The following is a 23,439-nucleotide window of genomic DNA, read 5'->3' on the forward strand; positions in this document are numbered from 1 at the left end:
CTAACTGAGATTTCATTATTCTCACACCTGAAGCCTCCTTAAAAAAACCACAAGACTGCCTTTGTACTGAGATCCTGTAATTTTATCAGATTGATTATCTGGACTAGTTTAGTACACCAAGCTTTTCTTCCTTTTTTATCTTAACCTGCATGCCACAAAACAATAATTTACAATCTAGAAGTTTAGGTCTATTTTTTGTATTTGCAATTATTTCTCTTAAGAGGAAACACATTTTTAAGATAGAATTCATTCACAAGCCTCTATTTCTATACATGCTTACTTGGAAGTAACACTCCAAGACCAATTAGACTTATTCACAGGTAAACAGGCACAGGATTTATGTCTGAAGTGTCCCACTCCAATAGCTGGCAGAAAGGATGGACAGGCAGGTAGCTTTAGGAATCTACTATATGCATCTGGGGATGGCAGGTGGGGGCAATGCAGACTCCTTGATACAGGAAGATTCCATGCACCCAGAAATCTAAACATCCAGGGGAAGGATTCTAATCTAGTCTTCTCGTAGAGAGCTGTCTTTTTATGTGCAGGGAGTTTTTCTGTATGCAAGAACAAGCATGTTCCTGCTTGCCATTTGAATTGTGAAGCTCTGATCTAGGTTTCCACCTCAGTTATTTGCGGGCAGATTCTGGAGAAAAATGAAAATCCACCCTACAGGGAAGAGCTGGGACGAAGGAATAAAAGTGAACTTTTCAGCTGAAGCAGGGAAAACAGTGCAAAAGATTTTAGCAAGTGATTTTATCCATCTTGAGAATTATTTCAGGTCCCATTTTAAAATAACACATTTTATTTTAAGGTTGCTGCTTCATGTGCCTTCAGATCATTCACTAGGACCATGTTTTAGAATTGGTTTGTAAACTTTCCATACCAATAGAGATAAATAGCCTACATTACTGTAGTACTTTTTTGGACTTTCTAGCCTTGCCACACAGCAGCCATATTTAACCATCACAACAGCCATCACATAGTTCTATGAATAATGTTCAGAAAATCAGATATCTGCCCAAATGCAGTAACCTAATGGATTACACAAGAAGTGAGAGCAACCAAAGTCAAGACACTATTTTCTGTGCAACACACTGATTCTACAGAAAACACTAAGAGGGTAGAAACTGAAACCATCACCTCCGTTACAGAATTAATGCAAATAGTAAATCTATACTTTTTACCTGTGCATATGGATTCTGCTGTGGATAGGCACTTCGAACTGGATACACGGCAGTTTGATAGGGGTTGGGTGATGAAGAATAGGGAGGCACTGCACCACTGGTAGGTGAACAGGAGACTTTATATGGTGTGCCTGGTGTATAACCTATCAGCAGAGGAAACCAAATGTAAGCTTTTTGTTGAGCTACCTTAATAAAATGTAACACGCTTGTGCACAAATGTATACACTACACCTACATAGTGTATAAGCATTTTAGTAAGCCAGTCTAAATCACACCTGCGCTTCAGTAATTTCTGACAATCAGATTCATAAACCACGAGAATTAGTAACATCCATGACATTTCTAGAAAAAAGGAATAAAGAGTATCTGCTGTCTAGACCCACCCAATTAATAACATATATTATTATTATTAATTTATTTATTATATTATAAACAAACAGAACAGTAAAGGATGGTAAAATTTTCAAGACTGATCAAGGAAGTATCTGGATTTTAGCTTCTAGAAAAGTTAGGTAAAGCCCAACAGAAATTGTGTAAAATTGTGGTTTCTAATTTGTTTAGTAAATTAAAAAATAGAAAAAGGCAAGAAAAATATAAGCACTTTATTTTTTGGTAAAGAAATTGTGGGTCATTTACACTATAGAGTGAAATGCTTATAAGTATGTCCACCTTGGAAAATGTATTGCAGTTAAAAGTAGATTATATAGTCTATTTTTGAGTGTTTTATACTAATTCCTAATCCCCATGATTTATTGCACCGTTTTAATATAGCTGTCGTGTATGTAGCTTGCTTTGTCACTCAGTAAGTATTGTACTGGTGTGTGTGTGAGAAATAAAGGGCAAATAAGAAATGCTCACCTACTCATGATTCCTTACAGGAACTTTCCTTACTTAGAACTCGTAATATAAACAGGGGAAAAATGCTCCCTGGATCCAGGGGATTACTCCTACCTTGTTGGTAATATCCCTTTTTTGGACAAGGTGCTTGAGAGTGGTGACGGTTCAGCTGCACACACTCTTGGAGGAAACTCATGTTACACTGGTGCTTAAGTATACACACCTGTATACACATAGCCTGTTTGCTACTGAGCCAAGGTCAAGATTTTATTATGGAATGTATAACAATATAAGTGATGGAGGAGACTGTAAAAATATGTTGCCTAGTAATTTTCTCTTATTTTAGTTATATAGATATGATCAATATCTATATTGTGTATTTATATATTTGGATGTTTAATGCAAATAATTTGAAACTGTACTTACTGTATATTTATGTATTTTGGTTTTTCGTATTGTAAACCACTTCAAGATCTGTAGATAGTACACTGTCTATCAACTGACTAAATAAATATAAAGCCTAAAACAATGTGGGACCAGGATACATAGTAGAGTGCCTCCCCAACAAATCAACCTTTATGATCATCAGAGAAGAATCTGCTGTGTATCATGGCTAGTGGATTGCTATCTGGAAACTTCTCAGAAACTGGTATTTGCTCTTAACTGTTGGATGCTTCAAATGCCTCCTAAAAACTCAATTATTCACCCAAACCTATTTTGATGTTTCAGAATGTTATCCTGTTCAGTTGCTGGCTTGCTGTTTTAAATGATGGCCTTCCAATGTATTTATTATATTCTGATCTTTGTTTGTATATTATTGTGTTTATTCTAATTTTTGATTTTCTAATTTCTGCAAACCGCTTAGGGATTTTTGCAAAATGGTAAGTGGTGCATATAATTTTCTAAATAATTAAACACCCACCCACTGCGGATGTTCAACTCCACTGCTACAAGATGCAAATTCTAAACTCCAGTAAGGTGCTGGGCTAAAGTCAAGAGATCCCATGAAAGAAAGAAACAGAGGGAGGCTCATGCAGCGAGGGGACCATGGCTCATAGGACTCTTGACCATCCGCTGTTCCAACCATTAAGAAAAAGGATGGCTGTGCAAGGCACCCAATTATCCATGGCCACAGCATCTCTCTTCCCATCCCCCATGTCAATCAGGGATACTGTGTATTGGAAAACAGCCCTCAACAGGGGGTAGCAGTATCCCCACATACAAGGAAAGAAAGGAGGCTCCTGTTGGGCAAACACTCACTATGCACTCAAAAGGAAACATGGAGTACAGTTGCATTTGTTGGCAAATACTCAACACTCCACTTCATCTTATTGCCAAACACTTATGACTCATTTATTCTCACAGGACAAGAGCAGGAGACAAAAAGCTGAATGAAAAAACGCAGACAGAGGTCCACTGCAACTCCCTACTTTAAATGTTTGCTTCTGTGTTGGAATTGCTTTTTAATATGTTTTAAACCTTTTTTTAAATAATGTTTTTTAACCTTTTTTAAGATATCTTCAAAGCTTTTAAAAAATGTTTTTAACATTTTGTTTTAATGTATTTTAAAGTCTGTTTTTATGATGTTTTAAAGTGTTTTTAGTGCTTTTGTTTGCCACCTTGGGCTCCTGCTGGGAGGAAGGGTGGGATATAAATCAAATAATAAATAAATAAAAATAAAATGGGAAAGGTTCAACCTTATCTTCTTCAATATGTGAATCACCAAATGTAGGCATCAAGGGGAGTATCAATGTGCGATTGGGAACTAGGCTGAGACATGTAGATTGGAAAAGTATGTAGGACACAGCACACACCTCTATTCACCCCCTAATGAGCACCTAGTCTCAGCAGACAATACCCAACGTTCACCATACCCATGTCTCTTAACAGGAAACCAGGCTGCCTTCAACACCCAGAGGGAAGAAAATATACCAACTCTTAGTGTTATGCATGCCAGAAGCAAGGCCTATAAAACGAACCAGTGGGAAGCTGTGGACTTGTCCTGTTTTGTGCTCACAGACTTCCTGTTCCTTCCCAGAGTGCATGACAGACAAATGTAATGGATGTAGCTTAAAGATGGTGTGCTGGGTAAAGCTGAACCTGTTACCTCCGTCTGCCAGGCTACTCTCAGACACAGGGATCCAGAAACAACAAAAAGTATGGCTACCCCATTCCTTTGTGATGTATCAGAAATCCACCATACATATCAAAAGATATTTCCTGTTCAAAAGTTTTAAATGGTTGACTTCTACAACTCATCTGCATACATACCTGTTTGGAATGTAGGATTTGCTGCAGGGTACATATTAGGAGAATAGGCAGGAGCAGCAGCTGCATAGCCCATTGGGAATCCAGCTGAGAGAAAACAGTTGAAGGTTACTTTCAGAATTACCTACAGTGATCTACTTCTATTGTTTTCCAACAAGTTTGACGCTAATTAAAATAATTTGAACACAATTTCTCTGAATTTTATCTCAATGATGTGAGAGGCATCAGACTATAAGACTATAAGCAGGGGTAGTTAATGTGGTGTTCTCCAGATGTTGCTAGATTCCAGATCCCTTCATCCCTGGCCAGCTGTAGATCTGCAGGACAGAGAATGCACACTAGATGCTACTATGGCATCAACAACTAGTTGTTTCACCTCAAACCTTTTGCTACCAGTCACTTGCAATCCTCTTATTGTAGTACAAGTCACAAAAGCTGCTGTGCTTATTCGAGAGAATCAAATTAAATATATAATATTTATTGGCATAACTTTTACTAGTCTAAGTTTAAATTACATTAGGCTGTTTTTAAGACAGAAACAGAACATACCCTACACACAAACCATTTTAAAAATCAAGATCTCAGTATCCAATAATTGCATTTCCATAGGGGTCTCCAATAATTACACATCTTAAATAATACTTTTGGCAAATTTCAACTATGTACCAAATAATTACATCCTAATCACGGCCAACTAACCCATATACAGTCTCAGGGCAACTACACAAATAAAAAACCTGCTTCAGTCAGTCAAAACATAGTTGAAATTGTTTTTATAGTGCAATGTAGCCACTATTCTTAGGGGTTCTTCATATGCTGTGCATCGGAAATAAGCCACATGTATTCACTGTCACATTTTAAATCACTATGCATCTATTTTATTGTGTTTGTTGTACATATACTAGGAAGATGTGGTCAAGTTGGCCAGCCAAATGAAAGGACTGAAGGTTTAGCCTTAAACTGATTTTATTTCCCCTTCTTTTTAGTTTTATCTCTTTAGTCCCCTTTTAATAGCATTCCTCTTGAATTGTTAGGTATATTTTATGTATTCTCATCTATTGTCATGTTTTTTACATATTCATTTATTGTGTATGATGCCATTCTGAGCCACCCTGAATGCCCGACTGTAGGGTAGGAGCGTTGGATAGAAATATTTTAAGTAAATAAATAAATGCACAGGCTACAAAATACGGTTGTCTATCCTTAATCCATACTGTGCAAACCCACCCCAGGTCTCTGGAAAGTGTTCTTTGAAAAGGTTCTGCAAAAATGCATGCAACTGCTTGTGCATTCTGCTAATCTCACAGTCCAATTAACTAATAGGCAAAAAAACCCCTTGCAGTTTAAGAATGTACCTATAGCCAACAGATATTTCTATCAAACTTTAAAGAGCAAGGAAATTGGGCAGCTATAGTGAATGCACTACGGGAGCAGGAGACCTGACCTTCTCTGTGAGATATTGTGCTGCCCTACAAATTTGGCAAAATGCAAACACAATTTGGGTTGGTCTTTCACAGTCCAATCCACTTCCTGTGGAGCTTGGAAGAAGTTGGTAACATGTGCCTCTGAGCATATAGTGAGTGGTGGCAACACCTGCCATCTCCAAAGATGGAGAGTTACATTTTTGTATGTTTGCTGGTGTTCTTACTTTGCTTCTTTTCTGTGTTACTACTGTTTCTACAGATAATCTAACCTAGAAAATTATATTTCTCTCATTATTCATCGTAGAAATCTGTGTCAAATTTATTTTTATTAATTTCAAAGTCTTTTTATTGGTCAATGTCATATGATGATGAAGACAGTCTTTTGTGTTTCAAACTGAAAGTTATGTTCTATTTCTATTTTGGGTAACAGTTGAATCTGAAACTGCAGTTTGATGTAAAATCAGACTGATTACAATATGTTGCTACTTAAGCAATGACTCTAGCTGTTGGAAAAAACAAACTTGGCCTGCCCAAGATGCATGTTTTCAGCCTGCTATTCTTAAACTACTCCACTTAAGGAAAGGTGGGCACGGTCCATTAAAAACATAGAGCACACCTAGAATTTTGCTAGAATATATTTCACCTCTCACTGTTTTATCTTCTACAAACTGAGACACTCCTCATGTCCACTGGAAACTATTCTGCAGAACAGTCAGTGCCATTATTCCACAATTGTTTTTGGAGTTTTTTTTAGGGTTGATGTATTTCACATATTCACAGAAACAGAAGCAAAAGAAAATGATTTACTATAGGAAACTTCATGAAAATTGCAAAGTAACTCAAACTTATTTAAAGTGACTATCTGAACGATATCAACTATTTTAATATTGTTGCTTCCTCCCTGCTAAAACAAGATTGTGTTGCCACCACTCACCATTTGCTCAGAGGCACATGTTACTCAGAGAGGAGATCGGGTCTCCTGCTCCCCTGGTGCATTCACTATAGCTGCCCAGTTTCCCTGCTTTTTAAAGTTTGATAGAAATATCTGTGGGCTATAGGTACGTTCTTAAACACAGGGCTGTGGAGTCAGTACGCCAAACCTTTGACTTCGACTCCAACTCCTCTATTTTCTACTGTCTGACTCCGACTCCACCCAAAATTGCTTCCAACTCCACAGCCCTGGAAAGGGCTGTAAATGTCTTTTTAAATTGGAAGCTCTCATAGGAGCATTTTTATCGCTGCCTGAATATGTGCTGATCTTGGCATCACAGCATTTGTCTTCATCTGGGTCCTGTGTCATACACTGACACACAAAATATTTTCCATCTTGAGTTATGGTGAAATGCTCAACTACAGCTGACTTCATGGGAAGCTTCTTTGACATTCTGAATTTATATTTTAAAAAATTTGTCAATCAAAATTTATTTTGAAGCCAGAGTCGAAGTCGGTACATTTCTACTGACTCTGACTCCACCCAAAATTGCTTCCGACTCCAACTCCACAGCACTGCTTAAACAAGGTTTTTTGCCCATTAGTAAATTTCTCTGCTTTTTAATTGCTGAGAATTGACTGATCATTTGCATGCTTATTGAGTTCAGTGGGATTTATTCCCAAGCAATCATGTTTAGGATAGGTGAAATTGACCACAGGGGGATCGGGAGGGCAGGAGTAGGAAGGGCAGAGAAGAGGGGGAGGGCAGGTTTGATCATTTGCATGTTTATTGAGTTCAGTGGGGTTTACTCCTATGCAATCATTCTTAGGCAAGGCAAAACTTACCATGGGGGGGGGGGAAGGAGGGAGAGAGGGCTGGAGTGGCCAGGGGAGGGGAGGAAGAAAGGAAGAGGAAGGAAGAAGGGGGGGGACAACCAGGTCTGATCATTTGCATGCTTACTGAGTTCAATGGGATTTACTCCCATGCAATCATGGTTAGGATAGGTAAAACTGATCACAGGGAGGGGAGAGAAGGAGGAAGGAGGGGAGCAGAAGGAGGTGGAAAGAGGGAATTGGAAGGGGAGGGAGAGGAGTGAAGGAAGGGGGTGGAAAGGGGCAAAAATGAGGTGATGGAGGAAGGAGGAGGGGAAGGCAGGTTTGATAATTTGCATGCTTATTGAGCTCAGTGGGATTTACTACTGTGCAATCATGCTTAAGGTAGTTAAAACTGACCATGGGGGAGGAGGGGCGAGGGGATGGGAGTAATAGGATCATAGGTACTCTGTGAACATGGCTGATTTTTAATTAATTTCAACAAATTATAAGAACTCTGACAAAAAAGTCCAATAGGGGCCTGGTTTTTCTCTCTCTTTTTACACTTTGAACTCTAAATTCACTCTGAGTGTTTTGTGTATTGCCATGAAAATTTAGAGGCAAGCGTTTCTGAGTTCAGGACTATAAGTTTTGTAAGGTTTTGTTTTGAAATGAGCTTATAGGAAGCATCAGAATGGCATGGGGGATATTTCTGATTTAACATTGTGGAATGCAAAAAATCCATGCTGACTATAGTATACAGCCACTCCCGTGGCTGTATAATAAAGTAGCACTGGTAGGCCTGTGGGCGTGTGCAGGGGAGAAATCTAGTAACTGCTTCTTGAAGCCTGTTACTAGATGGTGAAGAAGTCTTCTGCGGTGTGACAATTTTTGTGGACAAATATTTTAGTGCACTTTTTAACTGATGAATGCTCTATATGTTGAACTTCTGTATTGTATCTATGAGTAACTTCAGGACATCTTTGTGGGAAGTGACACAAAGCAAATACATAATTAAAGAATCTCTAAAAAAAATTAAAATCCACTCCAAATATTCTCACTCTTGACTTTTTAAAATAAGAGATTTCTAAGAGCTATAAAGCAATATTGTGTAAATCCTTAATAGTATTTGCAAGAGAACGGATGACTGGAATAAGACAACAGTAGCAGACTATGATGGCTAACAGAAGATTCTACATGGAAAAACGAAGGGTGAAGAGCACAGTGCTTTATGGACAGAAAATGATGTTAGGAACATAGGAAGCTACCTTACCCTAATCAGACCATTGGTCCATCTAGCTCAACCATGACTGGAAGTGGCTCTCAAGGGTTTCAGGAAGGGCATCTTTCCCAGCCCTACCAGGATCAAACCGGAGACCTTCTGCATGCAAAGCAAATGCTCTACCATTGAACTACGGGCTTTACCATGCTGCTTTATTGTGAATTAAGTACAGGATGACTGTATCAAAACTATTTTTTCTATTAGTATGATTTCCTTTCAAAATGCAAGATCAGAGGCTGGCCTGGTTTCCACAGCATGCTAAGCTAAACTATGGGTTAGCCCAAATATGTGGGCACCTGGAGAAGGGATTGCAGCTGTTTTGTTCCCCCCTAGTTCTGACGCTGTGCTAAGGGATAACTTGTCTTGCTGTATTGTCTAAACATGGATATGTGGTTGAGCTCTCCTGCACAAGCCATAAGCCAAAAACCACAGGACAAACCTCAGCAACAGGTCATGGTTAGTAAGGAGAAAGCTAAACCATGAGCCCATGATTGGATGACACATTAAGCCAAACTGTGGTCAAAAACTACAGTCATATGGACTCTTCTTGGGTTATCTCATCTCCCTAGGATATGATACGGCTAGAATGATTCTCAAAAAGCATTGCTGATGTTGAACACCAATATGATCTGGGCTTAACCTCTAACTACACTTCATTTGACAGAGCACTCCAGCCTAATAAATCTGCAAACTACCTTTTTGTACTCTCGGTTCAAAAACATCTCAGAGCTTTCATAATGGCACGTTTTAATGTCTTCCCTTCAGCAGTTATGGAGGGAAGATATGGAAAAATCCCTTATCGTGATCATGTGCCTTTGTGACTCTGGAGAGATGGAAATGGTGACCCATGTTCTCCTGTACTGTTCATTCTATCGTGATTTACGTAGAACTTTAACCAAACCTCTCCTACTGAAAACCCCAGGATGATCAGAGGCATTCTATGTTTCTTCACTCCTTTCTGACCGAAATGCATTTATTACTCTTAGTGTTGCCAAATTTTGCGCGGCAGCAAGCAAAATTCGCCAGGAACTGACCCTAGCCACTTTGTAACCTTCTTCCCCCCCCTTCCCTCTTGGAATTTTATAATCTTATGTTTTGATAATCTTATCTTACAATATCATGTTTTAACAAATTTATCTTGCATGTTCTTACCCAATTTTATTGCATTTTATTCTTCTGACTACTCTTTTTATGAGAGTTTTTTGTCTCTATTTTACGCTGGTCATTGACTGTAACAATAACGATTTGATTTGATGCCAAACTATGGCTTAGCTCAGCACAGCAGGATGACTGCAATCTCCTCTCCCAGAACCTGCCATACCTTGCACTAAGCCATTGTTTGGCTTGGCATGACATACAAACCAGGCTCCTGAATATTAATCATTCATCTGTTAACTGAACTATCATATAAATTCAGATAGACTATTAAGCTATGTTATCAAGTCAGTTCTGTTCAGATCAAATCAGAACAGAGTGATTTAGCTGGAATTTGTGGTTCTGACATGACAACACGTAGTCCCTGTTCTCTCTCTGGAACTATGTGTGCAGGCTATGCATGCACTTTGATAGCTTGCCACTCAGGTGCTTTCTTGGGCATAACTGCTAATGCCCTATACAAATGCTCAGTTCAGTTCAGTGTACAACAGCCACCCAGGTGTTTTGCATATACAATAAAAATACATATATAAAAAACCCAGATTAAATCAGTTACATAAACAAACTAAAATAGTACAAAAATTATTTAAATTAGTAGATTGATTAAAATAGCTCTGGACCATATACTATCACCAGAGGGAATAACAACGGTACTCCTTTCTAAGGCTAGTTACAACCTAAGGTTAAATTTACTTCAATGTCCAGTTTGATTACTAGGCAACATCAAGGTAATATGTTTAAGAGATTCAGTTACATACCTGGATAACCAATTCCTTTGGCATTTGCATAGGGAACCCCAGATGATCCCGGACTATAAACAGGATTCATGATTTCAGAAACTACGAGGGAAAGTCACTGATTTAGAAAAAGAATACGGAGTCTTAGTCGTCAATGTTCAAGTAACATACGAAGCAGAAGGAATCCATTATTACCTTCTACATTTTCATTATACTGGCATGTGCATGCCACAAAGCCCCTCTTAAGAAGCCCTGTATTTCAATCATATTACTAAGACTTTGTTAACAATTTAGCTACATGTTCCACCTTTCATAATATCTGGGCAAGTATTACATGAGTTAATTTATACACATGTTGTCAGAGTGGTTAAAACTATCTAAAAAGAAGTATTTGTCAGTGTTGTCTTTAATTTATAACAGGTAGACAAAATGGCACATCTCTAATAGGACAATCCTAAGCACATTTATTCAGTCAGCCTCACATAGATCAATGGTATTTCCTCTCCCATTAAGTATTCTTGGGGTTGCAGCCTAAACCATTGTACACGATTACAATTGACAACGATGAGACAAGCAGTTTTTGATACTACTTTCTAGAAAAGCTATTCACAGTCGTGTGCTACTTTAGAAAAAAAAGTCTCTTATGGGGGGGGGAAGAGAGAGACCACTGGAACAGACAGATTCCACACCTCTCAATCCTCAACATAACTCCTAGGGTATTTGGAGAACCCTAGAATTTGCTCCTCCACAAGGCAAAGCTCCAACTTACATTAGCTCTTGTTACCACGTATTACATAAAGCGACACAAGAGAATCTTGTTAGGGATGTAATTGGGGAAACAAGCTCAACTTCGAGTCCATGGGCCAGCTAGAAGAATCAGTATCCTACATATTTGCTTTTATGAACTACTTACTTATATATTTATATCCCACCTTTCCTCCAAGGAGCTCAAGGTGGTGTACAAACATGGTTCTCCTCTCCCCGTTTTATCCTCACAACAATCCTGTGAGGCAGCTTAGGCTCAGAGACAATGACTGGCCCAAGGTCATCCAATGAGATTCACGGCTAAGCAGGGATTCAAACCCTGGTCTCCCAGGCCATAGTCCAACAACCTAACCCACTGGTTCCCAAACTTCCCACACACACCACTTGAAAATTGCTGATGGACTTGGCAGACCACTTAATGAATTTTATGCCTGTTGCAGCAATTATAATGCACAGTGCTAGATGCTGCATTATTTTTAATTGTATTTTAATTCCTTTATTTCTTATATTGTATTACAGTCTGAATTATATGGAATGCAAATTATATTTCATGCAGACAAGCTATAGACCACCGGAATGAAACTTGCAGACCACTGGTGGACAACAGGCCACAGTTTGGGAACCCCTGCCTTAACCATTACATCACATTAATAGTATCTAAAACAAATATTGTAATGCAGCTGACCTAACATTTACTATGCCAATATACAGCATGCATTGCTGACACAAGTATCAGGAGTTTTATAGAATCACAGAGACCAGATCTGAAAAGTAGAAGGGTTTTAGGTATCTAACATTTATGGTTTGTTTATATTAGCTCATGGTGCATATTTCGTTAGATAATTCAAAACACTGTGAAAGAACTTTATTTGAATAAGTTGTTCACTAAAGGTATGAAAACAGTGTTCCACAGTATTTTATTCTATGTACTTTAGAACAGACAATTATAGACAAATACTTTTCTAGATCTCTTTATAATATACCCCTCTAGCTCTGTTCTGAAATTGGAGGACCTCCCTTCTACTGCTACTTTCAGCTTGTCAGCAAGGAATGTTACTTTCCCAACTACACTAAATTCCCTCATACAGATACATTTCCCCTCCTGTCCCTAATTTTATTCCTTTGACTTCAGTCAAGAGCTTCATTGTAAAATATGAAAGCTTTGTTAAATTTAACTGTTAAATGACCAAAATGATGTAACATTAAAAAGCTTTTATTGCTGCAAATAATCCTCTCATTGTACCACAGTGGGAAGAAAAATGGTCCTCAATATCAGATTTCTTCAGGGTTCATGGATTTTTTTTGCTAATGGCAAGTATGCATACATACATCAGTCAATATTTACTAACATCCTCTACAAAGGGTTTAAAAAAAACCCCAACAAACCTAAAATATACGTGATATATACCTAACATGGGAAACACTATTTTGGGCTGCCTTCTTTCATAAAATAAGGATATTCAATTATTGCAGTTTCTGTCATCAATTAACATTTTTCTGACTGCCAAGAGTGCCCTAAAGTCAACAAAAGGGGGGGGGGACACAGACACCTATGCTCACACTTAAATATTACAGTGCAATCCTCTGCGGTTACTCAGAAAGATGTCTGGCAGTGACCCAACAGGGCTTACTCCTTATTAAAGCATGCTTAGGATCTCATCTTGTCCTGCCTTGTTGTGAAGTACATAATGAAACCACTTAGATGAAGCTACGTAGGTCTGGGCCTGACAAATGCATGGACAGGAAATTCTATGGGAATCCTATGTATGCCATCTTCAGTTCCATGATAAAGGAACATGGAATATAGATGTACTAACTGCACAATAAAAAAGGCAAATCATAATAGCAATTTGACCAACAGCAAGCCAGTCAGAAAGCAAAGCACAAAAACCTTAGGTAAGACACCAGAGACATCAACCACTACTGTGTGTGGCTGCATTCAGACATAATGCTAAGCCAGGGTTTAGTACTCCCTCTAGGATGCACACCTTAATGTGGTGAGGGGGTTTGAGAGTGTCAAAGAAGCTGACAGCAACGTTGTCAGGAATCTAGACCAAGAGGATAGACTCCTAGCACAGGCACCCAACTTTGAAATCGTCAAAGTTGAGACACCAGACTAAGATGCATCCAGACTCAGAGAAAGGCAATGGTAACCACCTCTGAATACCTTTTACCAAGAAAACCCTATGAATAAAGTATCCAAAATGCAACACGAGAGAGTGCCAGAAGAGGAGACCCCCAGGTCAGATGGCACTCAGCAACCTACTGGGGAAGAACAATAGACAAGTACAAGTAGTGCTGTGGCTAATGACACAACGGGGTCAAAGCCAAAAGGAAGCTCAGAGGCCAATGCACACAGATGCGAAAAGAGAGTCCAGAGTTGTACGACATACACAATAGGAACATGGAATGTGAGAAGCATGAACCAGGGAAAGTTAGAAATCGTCAAGCAAGAAATGGAACTTATCAACATTACAATACTTGGCGTGAGTGAATTAAAACGGATGGGAATGGGACGTTTTCAATCAGGCAACAACAAAATATTTTATGCAAGAAATGAGAAATTAAGAAGAAAAGGGTTGCTTTGTGAGAAGTAATGTAGCCAAAGCAATTAGGAGCTATAACGGAAGGTCTGGGCGAGTGGTATCAATGAGATTTAATGGGAAACCTATTAACATAACCATCATCCAAGTCTACGCTCCATCTGCAAAAGCAGAAGAGGAACTGGAAATATTTTACACAGAAGTACAGGAAGAAATTGATCACACAACAGAACAAGATGTTCTGATAATGGGGGTCTGGAATGTAAAAGTAGGGAACAGAGAACTAGGAATTGTGGGGAAATGAGACTTAGGCGACAGAAATGAAGCAGGAGAAAGACTTATTGAATTCTGTGAAGCCAATAATTTCTTTCTCACAAACATTTTTTGAGCAACCAAAAAGACGACTGTACACGTGGACATCAACAAATGGTCAATATAGGAATCAAACTGAATATATAATTGATAGAAGATGAAGAAGCTCCATACTTTCTGCAAAAACAAGATGAGGAGCAGACTGCGCTATAATAAAAATAAACACAGATCATGAACTGCTAATATTGCAAATAACAGCAGAGCTAAAGAAAAACAACAAAGCAATCATAATTTTATTTATTTATTAATTATTTGATTTATATGCTGCCCTTCCTCCCAGCAGGAGCCCAGGGCAGCAAATGTCAAGATACAATTTAAATAACATCTCAGAAGAATATACAGATCAAATAAGGATCAGATTTAAGGCTTTAAACTTAGTTGATAGAGAACCAGAAGAACTATGGACTGAAGTCAGAGACGTTATCAAAGAATGCAAAAAGACAATACCTCTAGTTAAAAAGAGAGAAAGACCTTAATGGATGACTGATGAAACTCTTAAAATGGTTCAAGAGAGAAGGAAAACAAAAACAAGAGGAGATAGAAACACAGTCAAAACCCTAAATGCAACAATACAGCAACAGTACATAGGGATAAAGAAAACTATTACAATAGTTATTGTACAGAAATAAAAGAGGACAACAAAAAGGGTAGAACAAGAGTCCTATTCCAAAAGATTACAGAAATTAAAGGGAAACTGAAATCAAGAGTAGGGATGTCGAATAATCAACAGGGGAACAACTGACTGACCGAGATGAGATAAAAGGAAGATGGAAGCAATACACTGAAGAACTATATAAAAGAGAGGCAAGGATGACAGATTCATTCATGGAGGAACTGTATGATGAAGAACCAGAATTTTTAGGATGCCAGGTGGAAGCTGCTCTTAAAAGGAACAAATCACCAGGAACAGATGGCATACCAACAGAGTTGTTACAAGCAACTGAGATTGAATCTGTCCAAATTTTGACAAAAAATTGTCAAGAAATATGGAAATATGGAGGGCAGCTATGAGAGAACTAGAAAAGGTCCTCAAATGCAAAGGTGTATCACTGAATACTAAAGTCAGGATCATTCAGACCAGGGTATTCCTGATCTCTATGTGTGGACATGAAAGTTGGACTGAAAAAAGCGGATAAGAGAAAAATCCACTCATTTGAAATGTGGTGTTGGAAGAAAGCTTTGTGGATACAATGGACTGCGAAAAAGACAAATAATTGGGTGTCAGAACAAATTAAACCAGAACTATCACTAGAAGCTAAAATGATGAAACTGAGGTTATCATACTTTGGACACATAATGAGAAGACATGATTCACTAGAAAAGATAATAATGCTGGGGGAAACAGAAGGGAGCAGAAAAAGAGGAAGACCAAACAAGAGATGGATTGATTCCATAAAGAAAGCCACAGACCTGAACTTACAAAATCTGAACAGGGTGGTTCATGAGAGATGCCACTGGAGGTTGCTGATTCATAGGGTCGCCATAAGTCACAATCAATTTGAAGGCACATAACAACCACAAGAGTTTAGTATTATGAGAATGAACCTATGGCTCATGTTCTCCCCTGCTTCAGAAGCTTCCGCTTCCGTTTTAGATTAGAATTCTGATGGCCCACCAAACAGCTGTTAAACTATAGTTCATCTTGACGACGGTTAACTACAACAGTTTAAGTGCAATAGTTTTCTCACTCATTGATGTAACTGAAATCTCATTTTTCATAATATTACACATACTATATAAAATTGAACACATAATTCCACTTTGGAAATTAACCTCAGCCCCCATTTGAAACTAGATTACTTATGGTGAATAGTATGTAATCTTCATAAACTATTGCCCATTTTGCCCACATATGGGTGACAACAGCAAACTATGATAGGGGTTTTGTGCCTTTAATACTTGTGCAGAAGAAGAAATTTTGGCAGGTGTTGCTGCTTTCATCCTTCCATGGCAAGGTTGCCAAAATTTCATTTCTACAAAACCGTTTAAAGAAGGATCCCTGTCCTCTGTTACATCTAGACACCGTAGACAACCTGACTGACATGAATGGTTAAAGATTAGTTATGTCTTGTGTTAGACAGGTTTGAAAAGATTGGGGACTCCTGCTGTAGAAGTTTTATCTAAAATGTATTACTCACCATATATAGCTTTAAATAGGAATTTAACTTCATTTCCAAAATGAAATGTGGACACTGGATTCTACACAGTAAACGTATGAAAATGAAAATACAATTACACGGATGAGTGACAAAACTATAGTATTAAAGATACTATACACTTAGTTAACCTGGAACACTTTCTTGAAGTGATGACATTGCTCTAGAGTAAGTGATGAGAGGACCACTGCCTCTGTTATGAAGCTGAGCAGTACAGGCTATGATCCTCGAGTTTACAAATATCAGAGGTGTGCAAGCACCTTCATTTTCAACTCAGGAGCTTTCAGAGCTGAACCACTGAACTGCTTTTCACACTTTTTAGAGTGCAGAAAAAACAATCCAGTTCTTTCTGGATTGCAGCCATTTTATGGTATTAGCTTCACAAAAGTCAACAGAACCTACTTTCCTTCAATGTGTTTAGGGCTGGGCTACATATGAAACAGTAACAATAAATAATAATTTTACTTTGCAAAATACTGGTAAAGTTGTTTCCAGCCCTAGCATTTCCTAAAGCACCAGAATGTACACTTTTCATTTAGACTAACCTAGGGACACTAATGCCATTGGAGGTCACTGATTCATAGGGTCATAGTCATAATCGACTTGAAGGCACATAACACACATGGGCACTAACAGTTTACAGGACAGAATTCCAAACAAGTATTGTACCTCCATAATTCTTAAGATACTTATAGGAAAAGTGAGGGCTTTGCACCTAGGTCAATGGCCCTGAGCTAATTTTTCCACAGCTTGATGCCTTACATACAAGATTGTGATTATAGTGTTCATTTCTGCAAGGAATGTATTTTGGTGTGGCAGCACCCATGCTCTAGAACTCCTTGCATGTTAACATCAGGCAGGCACCATTGCCGTACAGCTTTAGACACCTGATAAAAATTTCTTGGTTCAGGCACGTCTACCCACACATTTTTTAAAACAAATATTACTGGTTGATTTTGTGTATTTTCCATAAATATCTTATTTACACTATTTTATGTAAGCCACTTAGAGATTTTTCTTTTTTAATTAAATGATATACAAATTAAGTTAAATAAGATTAGAAGACAAGCAAACTGACCTTTCGTGTACACACAATATTCACAAAGAATCATAAGAACGTAAGAGCCAAAGGCCTATCTAGCCCAGCATCCTGTTCTCACAGTGGCAACCAGATGCCCAAGGGAAGCCTGCAAGCAGGACCTGAGCACAAAAGCACTTTCCCCTTCTGCAGTTTCCACAACTGAAGCATGCTACCTCTGACCATAGGGTCAGAGCATAGCCATCACAGCTAGTACCCACTGATAGCCTTTTCCTCCATGTATTTGTCTAATCCTCTTTTAAAGCCATCCAAAGGGGATCCTCATACAACATTCTCATGAAATTAGTTGTAAAACTGGGCAAGAGAAACTGAGCTAAAATGAAGCTGTTTGATTAATAGAAAGAATATATATTTGTAAAATATCAAGACTCTTTTCAGCCTGAAGGGTGAATAGCATGTATTCCACAGAAAACTTTGCTTGAGATGTGCTGCTGTTTTATGAGTTTCAAAGTTTTATAACATTTACAGTTGTAGGCTTCTCTAAACAAAATTGTATCTGAGCAGACAGAAAGTTTAGTCAAATGAGCAGGGTGTTACTATCAACATCTAAAATTGTATTATTACATTTAAACCCCTCCTCATCTTTGCAAAATATAAACAATTAATTTAAAGAGCAAAGCATATATAGGTTTTAATAGGTCAGATGTAAAATGTAATAGTTGAATTTATAATTAAGTTATGTGGGTATTCTTCTAAGACAAGTCTAGAGTGGCAGTAGGTCTCTTTGCAAGATAGGGAATAAATTTATTTGTTAAAAGATTTCTAAAACCACCTTTAAGGCATTATTACCTTCACAAGGCAGTGTACAAAATTTCTCAATGGAAACAATATATGGAATCATTATATTAAAACTACATTACATTATCTCTTGAAAATATGCAATAACAATCCCTAGCACAACAGTTATTAAAATTCTGACTGATAAAAATGTATTAAGATTTCTCTTAAAAACTGCCAGGGCCACAAGTATTTCCTAGGGGAGATGTCCTGTCCCTGGTATCAATCACTCTGATCTCTACTGACAGATCGGAGACCACGACCTTGGAAACTGATCTTAAAGCCCAGGCAGGCTAATACAAGTGCAGGAGGTCCTTCAGATAAGCAGGTTCCAAATCTTTTGGATTTTAAATGGACAGAATTAGGAAAGTAAGGAAGAGAACTCTGCTGGACGTATAAATAAAAATAATAATATTCTGCTGCCTGGAACTGAATGCAGATGGTCGGAGTATGGACAATCAGGAAAATTGGAGCAGGAACAGCCGGAAAGGGTATAATCACAGTGAGGAACATCCAACAGAAACAGAGCAGTTACTACACAGGGTTATGGCAACAAGAAGAAAGGTTGCAAAACACTTGGTATGTTCAAGAGCTATATAAATGGCATATACCTAGAAAATTCTCAAACCCCAGACTGAGAGCACTTTAATCGTTTGCATGTCATCTTGTATCCATAAAAACTCAGAAACCTTCATTCTATCCTCCTTAAGGGAAATAGCTGTGCCAGTACCAAAGGCTGCAATGTTTTCTCTATCATGGTATGCTTTTAATCTTACGAGATTGGCTCTTGTCTGCTGATTTTAATTTAATGATTATTATTTAAAAAACTGTCAAACCATACTCAGTAATAATTTAAAACAGACAACACAAAACCATTCTTCAGCTTATCAGTTCATTAAAAAGTATTTTAGACAAATGCCACCGGTGTACTGCAAATCATTTTAAAAGGCCTCTAAGCTCTTCACTTTTACTATAAAGCTATCTACGGAGAAAGTTGGGTAAAGAAAATAGAGAAACATAATTAAGAGCACATTTGTATACATTCTGTATTTGATTTCTGGACTTTGATTTCAAGAAAGATCTGTGTCACTTCATACCCATGTGCACAACTTGAACAGGGATATCCAAATCCTTAGCAAGGAAACTAGATTTCAATATCTATTTAAAAGATCCCATTTAAGGAGCATGTAATATTCACAGCTGCTAAAGCAAGACCTGGGCCTGCTTTAAACAAGTTACACAAGGGCATATGCAGGCATACTTGAACCCCAGTGGCAAAATACTCCGGAATCAGTGCTCTAGATTTAGGACAGGCAAGCACCTGCATTCCAGGTTAACTGTCCCAGAACAAGCACAGCAAATCTCATACTGCGTATACATATATGACCAAATTTAAGTGATGGACAGGCTAATCCTCCATGTTTATTTGGAAGTAAGTCTTCCTCAGTTAAACGGCATTGAAGAATATAGCCATGAGCCTAGACCTACACGTTTCCTTGAAAGTAGTGCATTAACTGTTTTCAATGTAAGTTACTCCCAGGTTGCGTGTATAGGATTGCTGCCCTAAAATACAAAAAACCATAAAGCCCACTCACATTATCAGCCATTAAGCCCTAAAAGATTGACAGTCAGTATAACGGGTGCAATTTTCTCTCTCAGCAACCATTTCTAATTAGTGCAAACCGGTTTGAATCCTAAAGCGTCGTTTTCTTTGTCACCGCTGAGCGGCTCAAGAAATTCCAGGATAATTGGGCAGAATCCTTTTGCGCCCAAGCCACTTACTTGGCCAGCGCAAACGCCCCCGTCCCTAAAAGCTAGGCCAAGAAAAGCCTTGTGACCTCTCCTGTCCAGATAGAGAGACGAGGGCGATCTAGCGGGCCTGTTAAGCATCGACTTTTAAGCAGCACCGCCAGAAACAAAAAAAGAAAAAAGAGGAAGAGGCCGAGAAACGAAAGCGGCTGTAAGCCTTACAGCGAGCTGAGTTGCTCTGGGTCGCCCGCGGGCGCGACGTCCGCGCTTGACTGAGACTGTGGCCTTGGCTCGGCAACAACCCTTGCCGAGGCCTTGGAGAAGAACCCACCAGGACGGCTCCTTTCGGCGCGGCCCTAAAGACCACCGAGGGCGGGAGCGGCAGGTAAGAAAACGAGCGACAACGTCCCCCTCCCCTCAGGGCAGTGGCTGGGGAGGAGGAGGGGCCGAAGCGGCGGCTTCGCTCGCTTACCAGACTGCGGCTCTTCGTCGCGGCGGCCCCGGCCCGGCTGTCGCTCTCTCGCTCTCGGGGCCTGAGGCGGGAGGGGGCCGAGCCTGGGCGGGGGTTGGTGCCGCCTGGAGGTGCCGCGACCACAACGACAAGTCCCTCCTGGCTGCGCCTTCCTGTCTCTCTCGTTCGCTCTTCTCCAGAGAACTGCGCAGCAACCTAGCGGCCCAAAACGTCACATCCGCCTGTCGGCTGGGTGCAGAGGACGGACGACGACGAGAGCCGTGCGCGCGTCTGAAGCCCCCCAAAAGCAAACAGAAAACGCTGTCACGTGCGGGGGGAGAAAGACTCGACTGCACCTGCCCCCTGTCACGTGGTAGGAGAAGCTCTTGCGCTTTCTTACTATCCTACCTTCCTTCGCACGTGCAAATGAAACTAGGGCGGCCTTTTTTATTATTATTAAACAAACTTCCTATCTGTTTAGATAGCCCCAGGGCTGGTCACGTGAAGGAACGTGTAGGCACACACAAGTATTTTATTTAGTTGCTTACTTATTTTTATGCCACCTTTCCCCCAGAATTCAAGGTGTTGGACATGCTTCTCCCCTTCCCCATTTTATTCTCAGAACAACCTTGTGAGATAGGTTAGGCTGAGAAGCTGTGACTGGCCCAACGTGTTATTTAGAGCAAATTACTTCCACCTGTGAGAAGTGATGTAGCAAAAACAATTAAGAGCTACAACGCGAGGTCTGAGCGAGTTATAACAATGAGATTTAACGGGAAATCTATTAACATAACCATCATCCAAGTCTACATTTCAAGGGCAAATACAGAAGAAGAGGAATTAGAGAGATTTTACGTAGAAGTACAGGAGGAAATTGATCACACACCAAAACAAGACGTTCTGATAATCATGGGGGACTGGAATGCAAAAGTAGGGAACAGAGAACTAGAAAGTATGTGGAAACGGGGCTTAGGAAATAGAAATGAAGCAGGAGAAAGACTTATTGAATGCTGTGAAGCCAATAATTTCTTTCTTGCAAACATTTTTTGAGCAATCGGAAAGACAACTGTACGTGTGGACATCACCAAATGGTCAATATAGGAATCAAATTGATTATAGAATTGGTAGCAGAAGATGGAGAAGTTCCATACTTTCTGCGAAAACAAGACCAGGAGAAGACTGTGGTACAGATCATGAACTGGTCATATCAAAAATCCTAATAAAGCTAATGAAGAAGAACAATGCAATCCTAATGCCTAAATACAATTTAAATAATATCCCAGAAGAATATAAAGATCAAATAAGGAACAGATTGCAGTCTTTAAACTTAGTTGACAGAGAACCAGAAGAACTATGAAGTCAGAGAAATTATCAGGGAAGAACGCAAAAAAACCATCAACCTCTAGTTAGAAAGAGAGAAAGACCTTAACGGATGACTGACGAAACTCTTAAAATGGTTAAAGAGAGAAGAAAAGCAAAAGGAGATAGAAACACAGTAAGAACCCTAAATGCAACAGTACAGACCCGAGTATGTAGGGACAAAGAGAACTATTACAATGCTTATTGTATAGAAATAGAAGATGAAAACAAAAACGGAATAACAAGAGCCCTATTCCAAAAGATTAGAGAAATGAAAGGGAAATGTAAACGAAGGGTAGGGATGTTGAATAATCAACAGGAGAACACACTGACTGACCAAGATGAAATAAAAGGAAGATGGAAGCAAGACACTTAAGAACTCTATAAAAGAGATGCAAGGATGACATACTCATTCATGGAGGAAACGTATGATGAAGAACCAGAAATTTTAGGATGTGCGGTGAAAGCTGCTCTTAAAATACTTGGAAGAAACAAATCACCGTGAACAGATAGCATACCAATAGAATTGCTACAAGCTACTGAGACTGAATCTGTCCAAATTTTGACTAAAATATGTCAAGAAATATGGAAAACTAAACAATGGTCCACAGACTGGAAGTGTTCAATATACATCCCAATTCCAAAGAAGGGATCCCAGGGAATGCAGTAATTATTGAACTATTGCCTTAATGTCCCATGCAAGTAAACTAATGCTCAACATTCTACAACAAAGGCTCTTACCATATATGGAGTGAGAAATGCCAGACGTCCAATCTGGATTTAGAAAGGGAAGAGGCACCAGAGATCATATCACAAACATACGTTGGATAATGGAACAGAGCAAGGAATTTCAGAAGAAAATCACCCTGTGCGTTATAGATTACATCAAAGCCTTTGATTGTGTAGATCATTAAAAACTATAGAATGCCTTAAAAGAAATGGGGGTCCCACAGAATCTGATTGTTCTGATGTGCAACCTATACTCTGCACAAGAGTCTACTGTAAGGACAGAATGTGGAGAAACCGATTGGTTCCCAATTGGAAAGGATGTGATACAGGGGTGTATTTTAAGCACGAAAGCACAGCTGAACGTCAAGAAGACTAAAGTAAGGACAACAAAAGATTTATGTAACTTTAAAGTTGACAAAGAGCACATTGAACTTGTCAAGGATTATCAATACCTTGGCACAGTCATTAACCAAAATGGAGACACTAGTCAAATCAGAAGAAGGCTAGGACTGGGGAGAGCAGCTATGAGAACTAGAAGAGGTCCTCAAATGCAAAGATATATCACTGAACATTCAAGTCAGGATCATTCAGACCATGGTATTCCTGATCTCTATGTATGGATGTGAAAGTTGGACAGTGAAAAAAGCAGATAAGAGAAAAATCCACTCATTTGAAATGTGGTGTTGGAGGAGAGCTTTGCCAATACCATGGACCACGAAAAAGACAAATAATTGGGTGTCAGAACAAATTAAACCAGAACTATCACTAGAAGCTAAAATGATGAAACTGAGGTTATCATACTTTGGACA

General features: G+C 39.0%; 2 protein-coding genes across 4 annotated transcripts in view; one reads left to right on the forward strand and one right to left on the reverse strand.

Annotated features, from left to right (window-relative positions):
- The window catches only part of FAM168B (family with sequence similarity 168 member B), a 30,284-nt gene extending 9,415 nt beyond the window's left edge, over window positions 1-20,869 (reverse strand). Inside the window, exons 1-4 of one of the 2 annotated variants that reach the window (XM_061636389.1) lie at window positions 20,564-20,869; window positions 10,652-10,748; window positions 4,293-4,376; window positions 1,185-1,327 (exon numbers count right to left, since the gene is read on the reverse strand). In XM_061636389.1, coding sequence (XP_061492373.1) covers window positions 1,185-1,327; window positions 4,293-4,376; window positions 10,652-10,721 — 297 coding nt within the window. In that variant the 5' untranslated portion in view covers window positions 10,722-10,748; window positions 20,564-20,869. The remainder of the gene's footprint in view (window positions 1-1,184; window positions 1,328-4,292; window positions 4,377-10,651; window positions 10,749-20,563) is intronic. The other variant, XM_061636388.1, reaches the window with a different exon arrangement.
- The window catches only part of PLEKHB2 (pleckstrin homology domain containing B2), a 46,899-nt gene continuing 43,799 nt past the window's right edge, over window positions 20,340-23,439 (forward strand). The window contains exon 1 of one of the 2 annotated variants that reach the window (XM_061636385.1): window positions 20,340-20,476. The gene's annotated coding sequence lies outside the window, so the exon portion shown is untranslated. Of the gene's footprint in view, window positions 20,477-20,893; window positions 20,916-23,439 lie in introns of those variants that run through there. The other variant, XM_061636384.1, reaches the window with a different exon arrangement.

Source organism: Rhineura floridana, chromosome 7 (assembly GCF_030035675.1).
Source record: "Rhineura floridana isolate rRhiFlo1 chromosome 7, rRhiFlo1.hap2, whole genome shotgun sequence".
In the NCBI taxonomy this organism is placed as follows: Eukaryota; Metazoa; Chordata; class Lepidosauria; order Squamata; family Rhineuridae; genus Rhineura; species Rhineura floridana.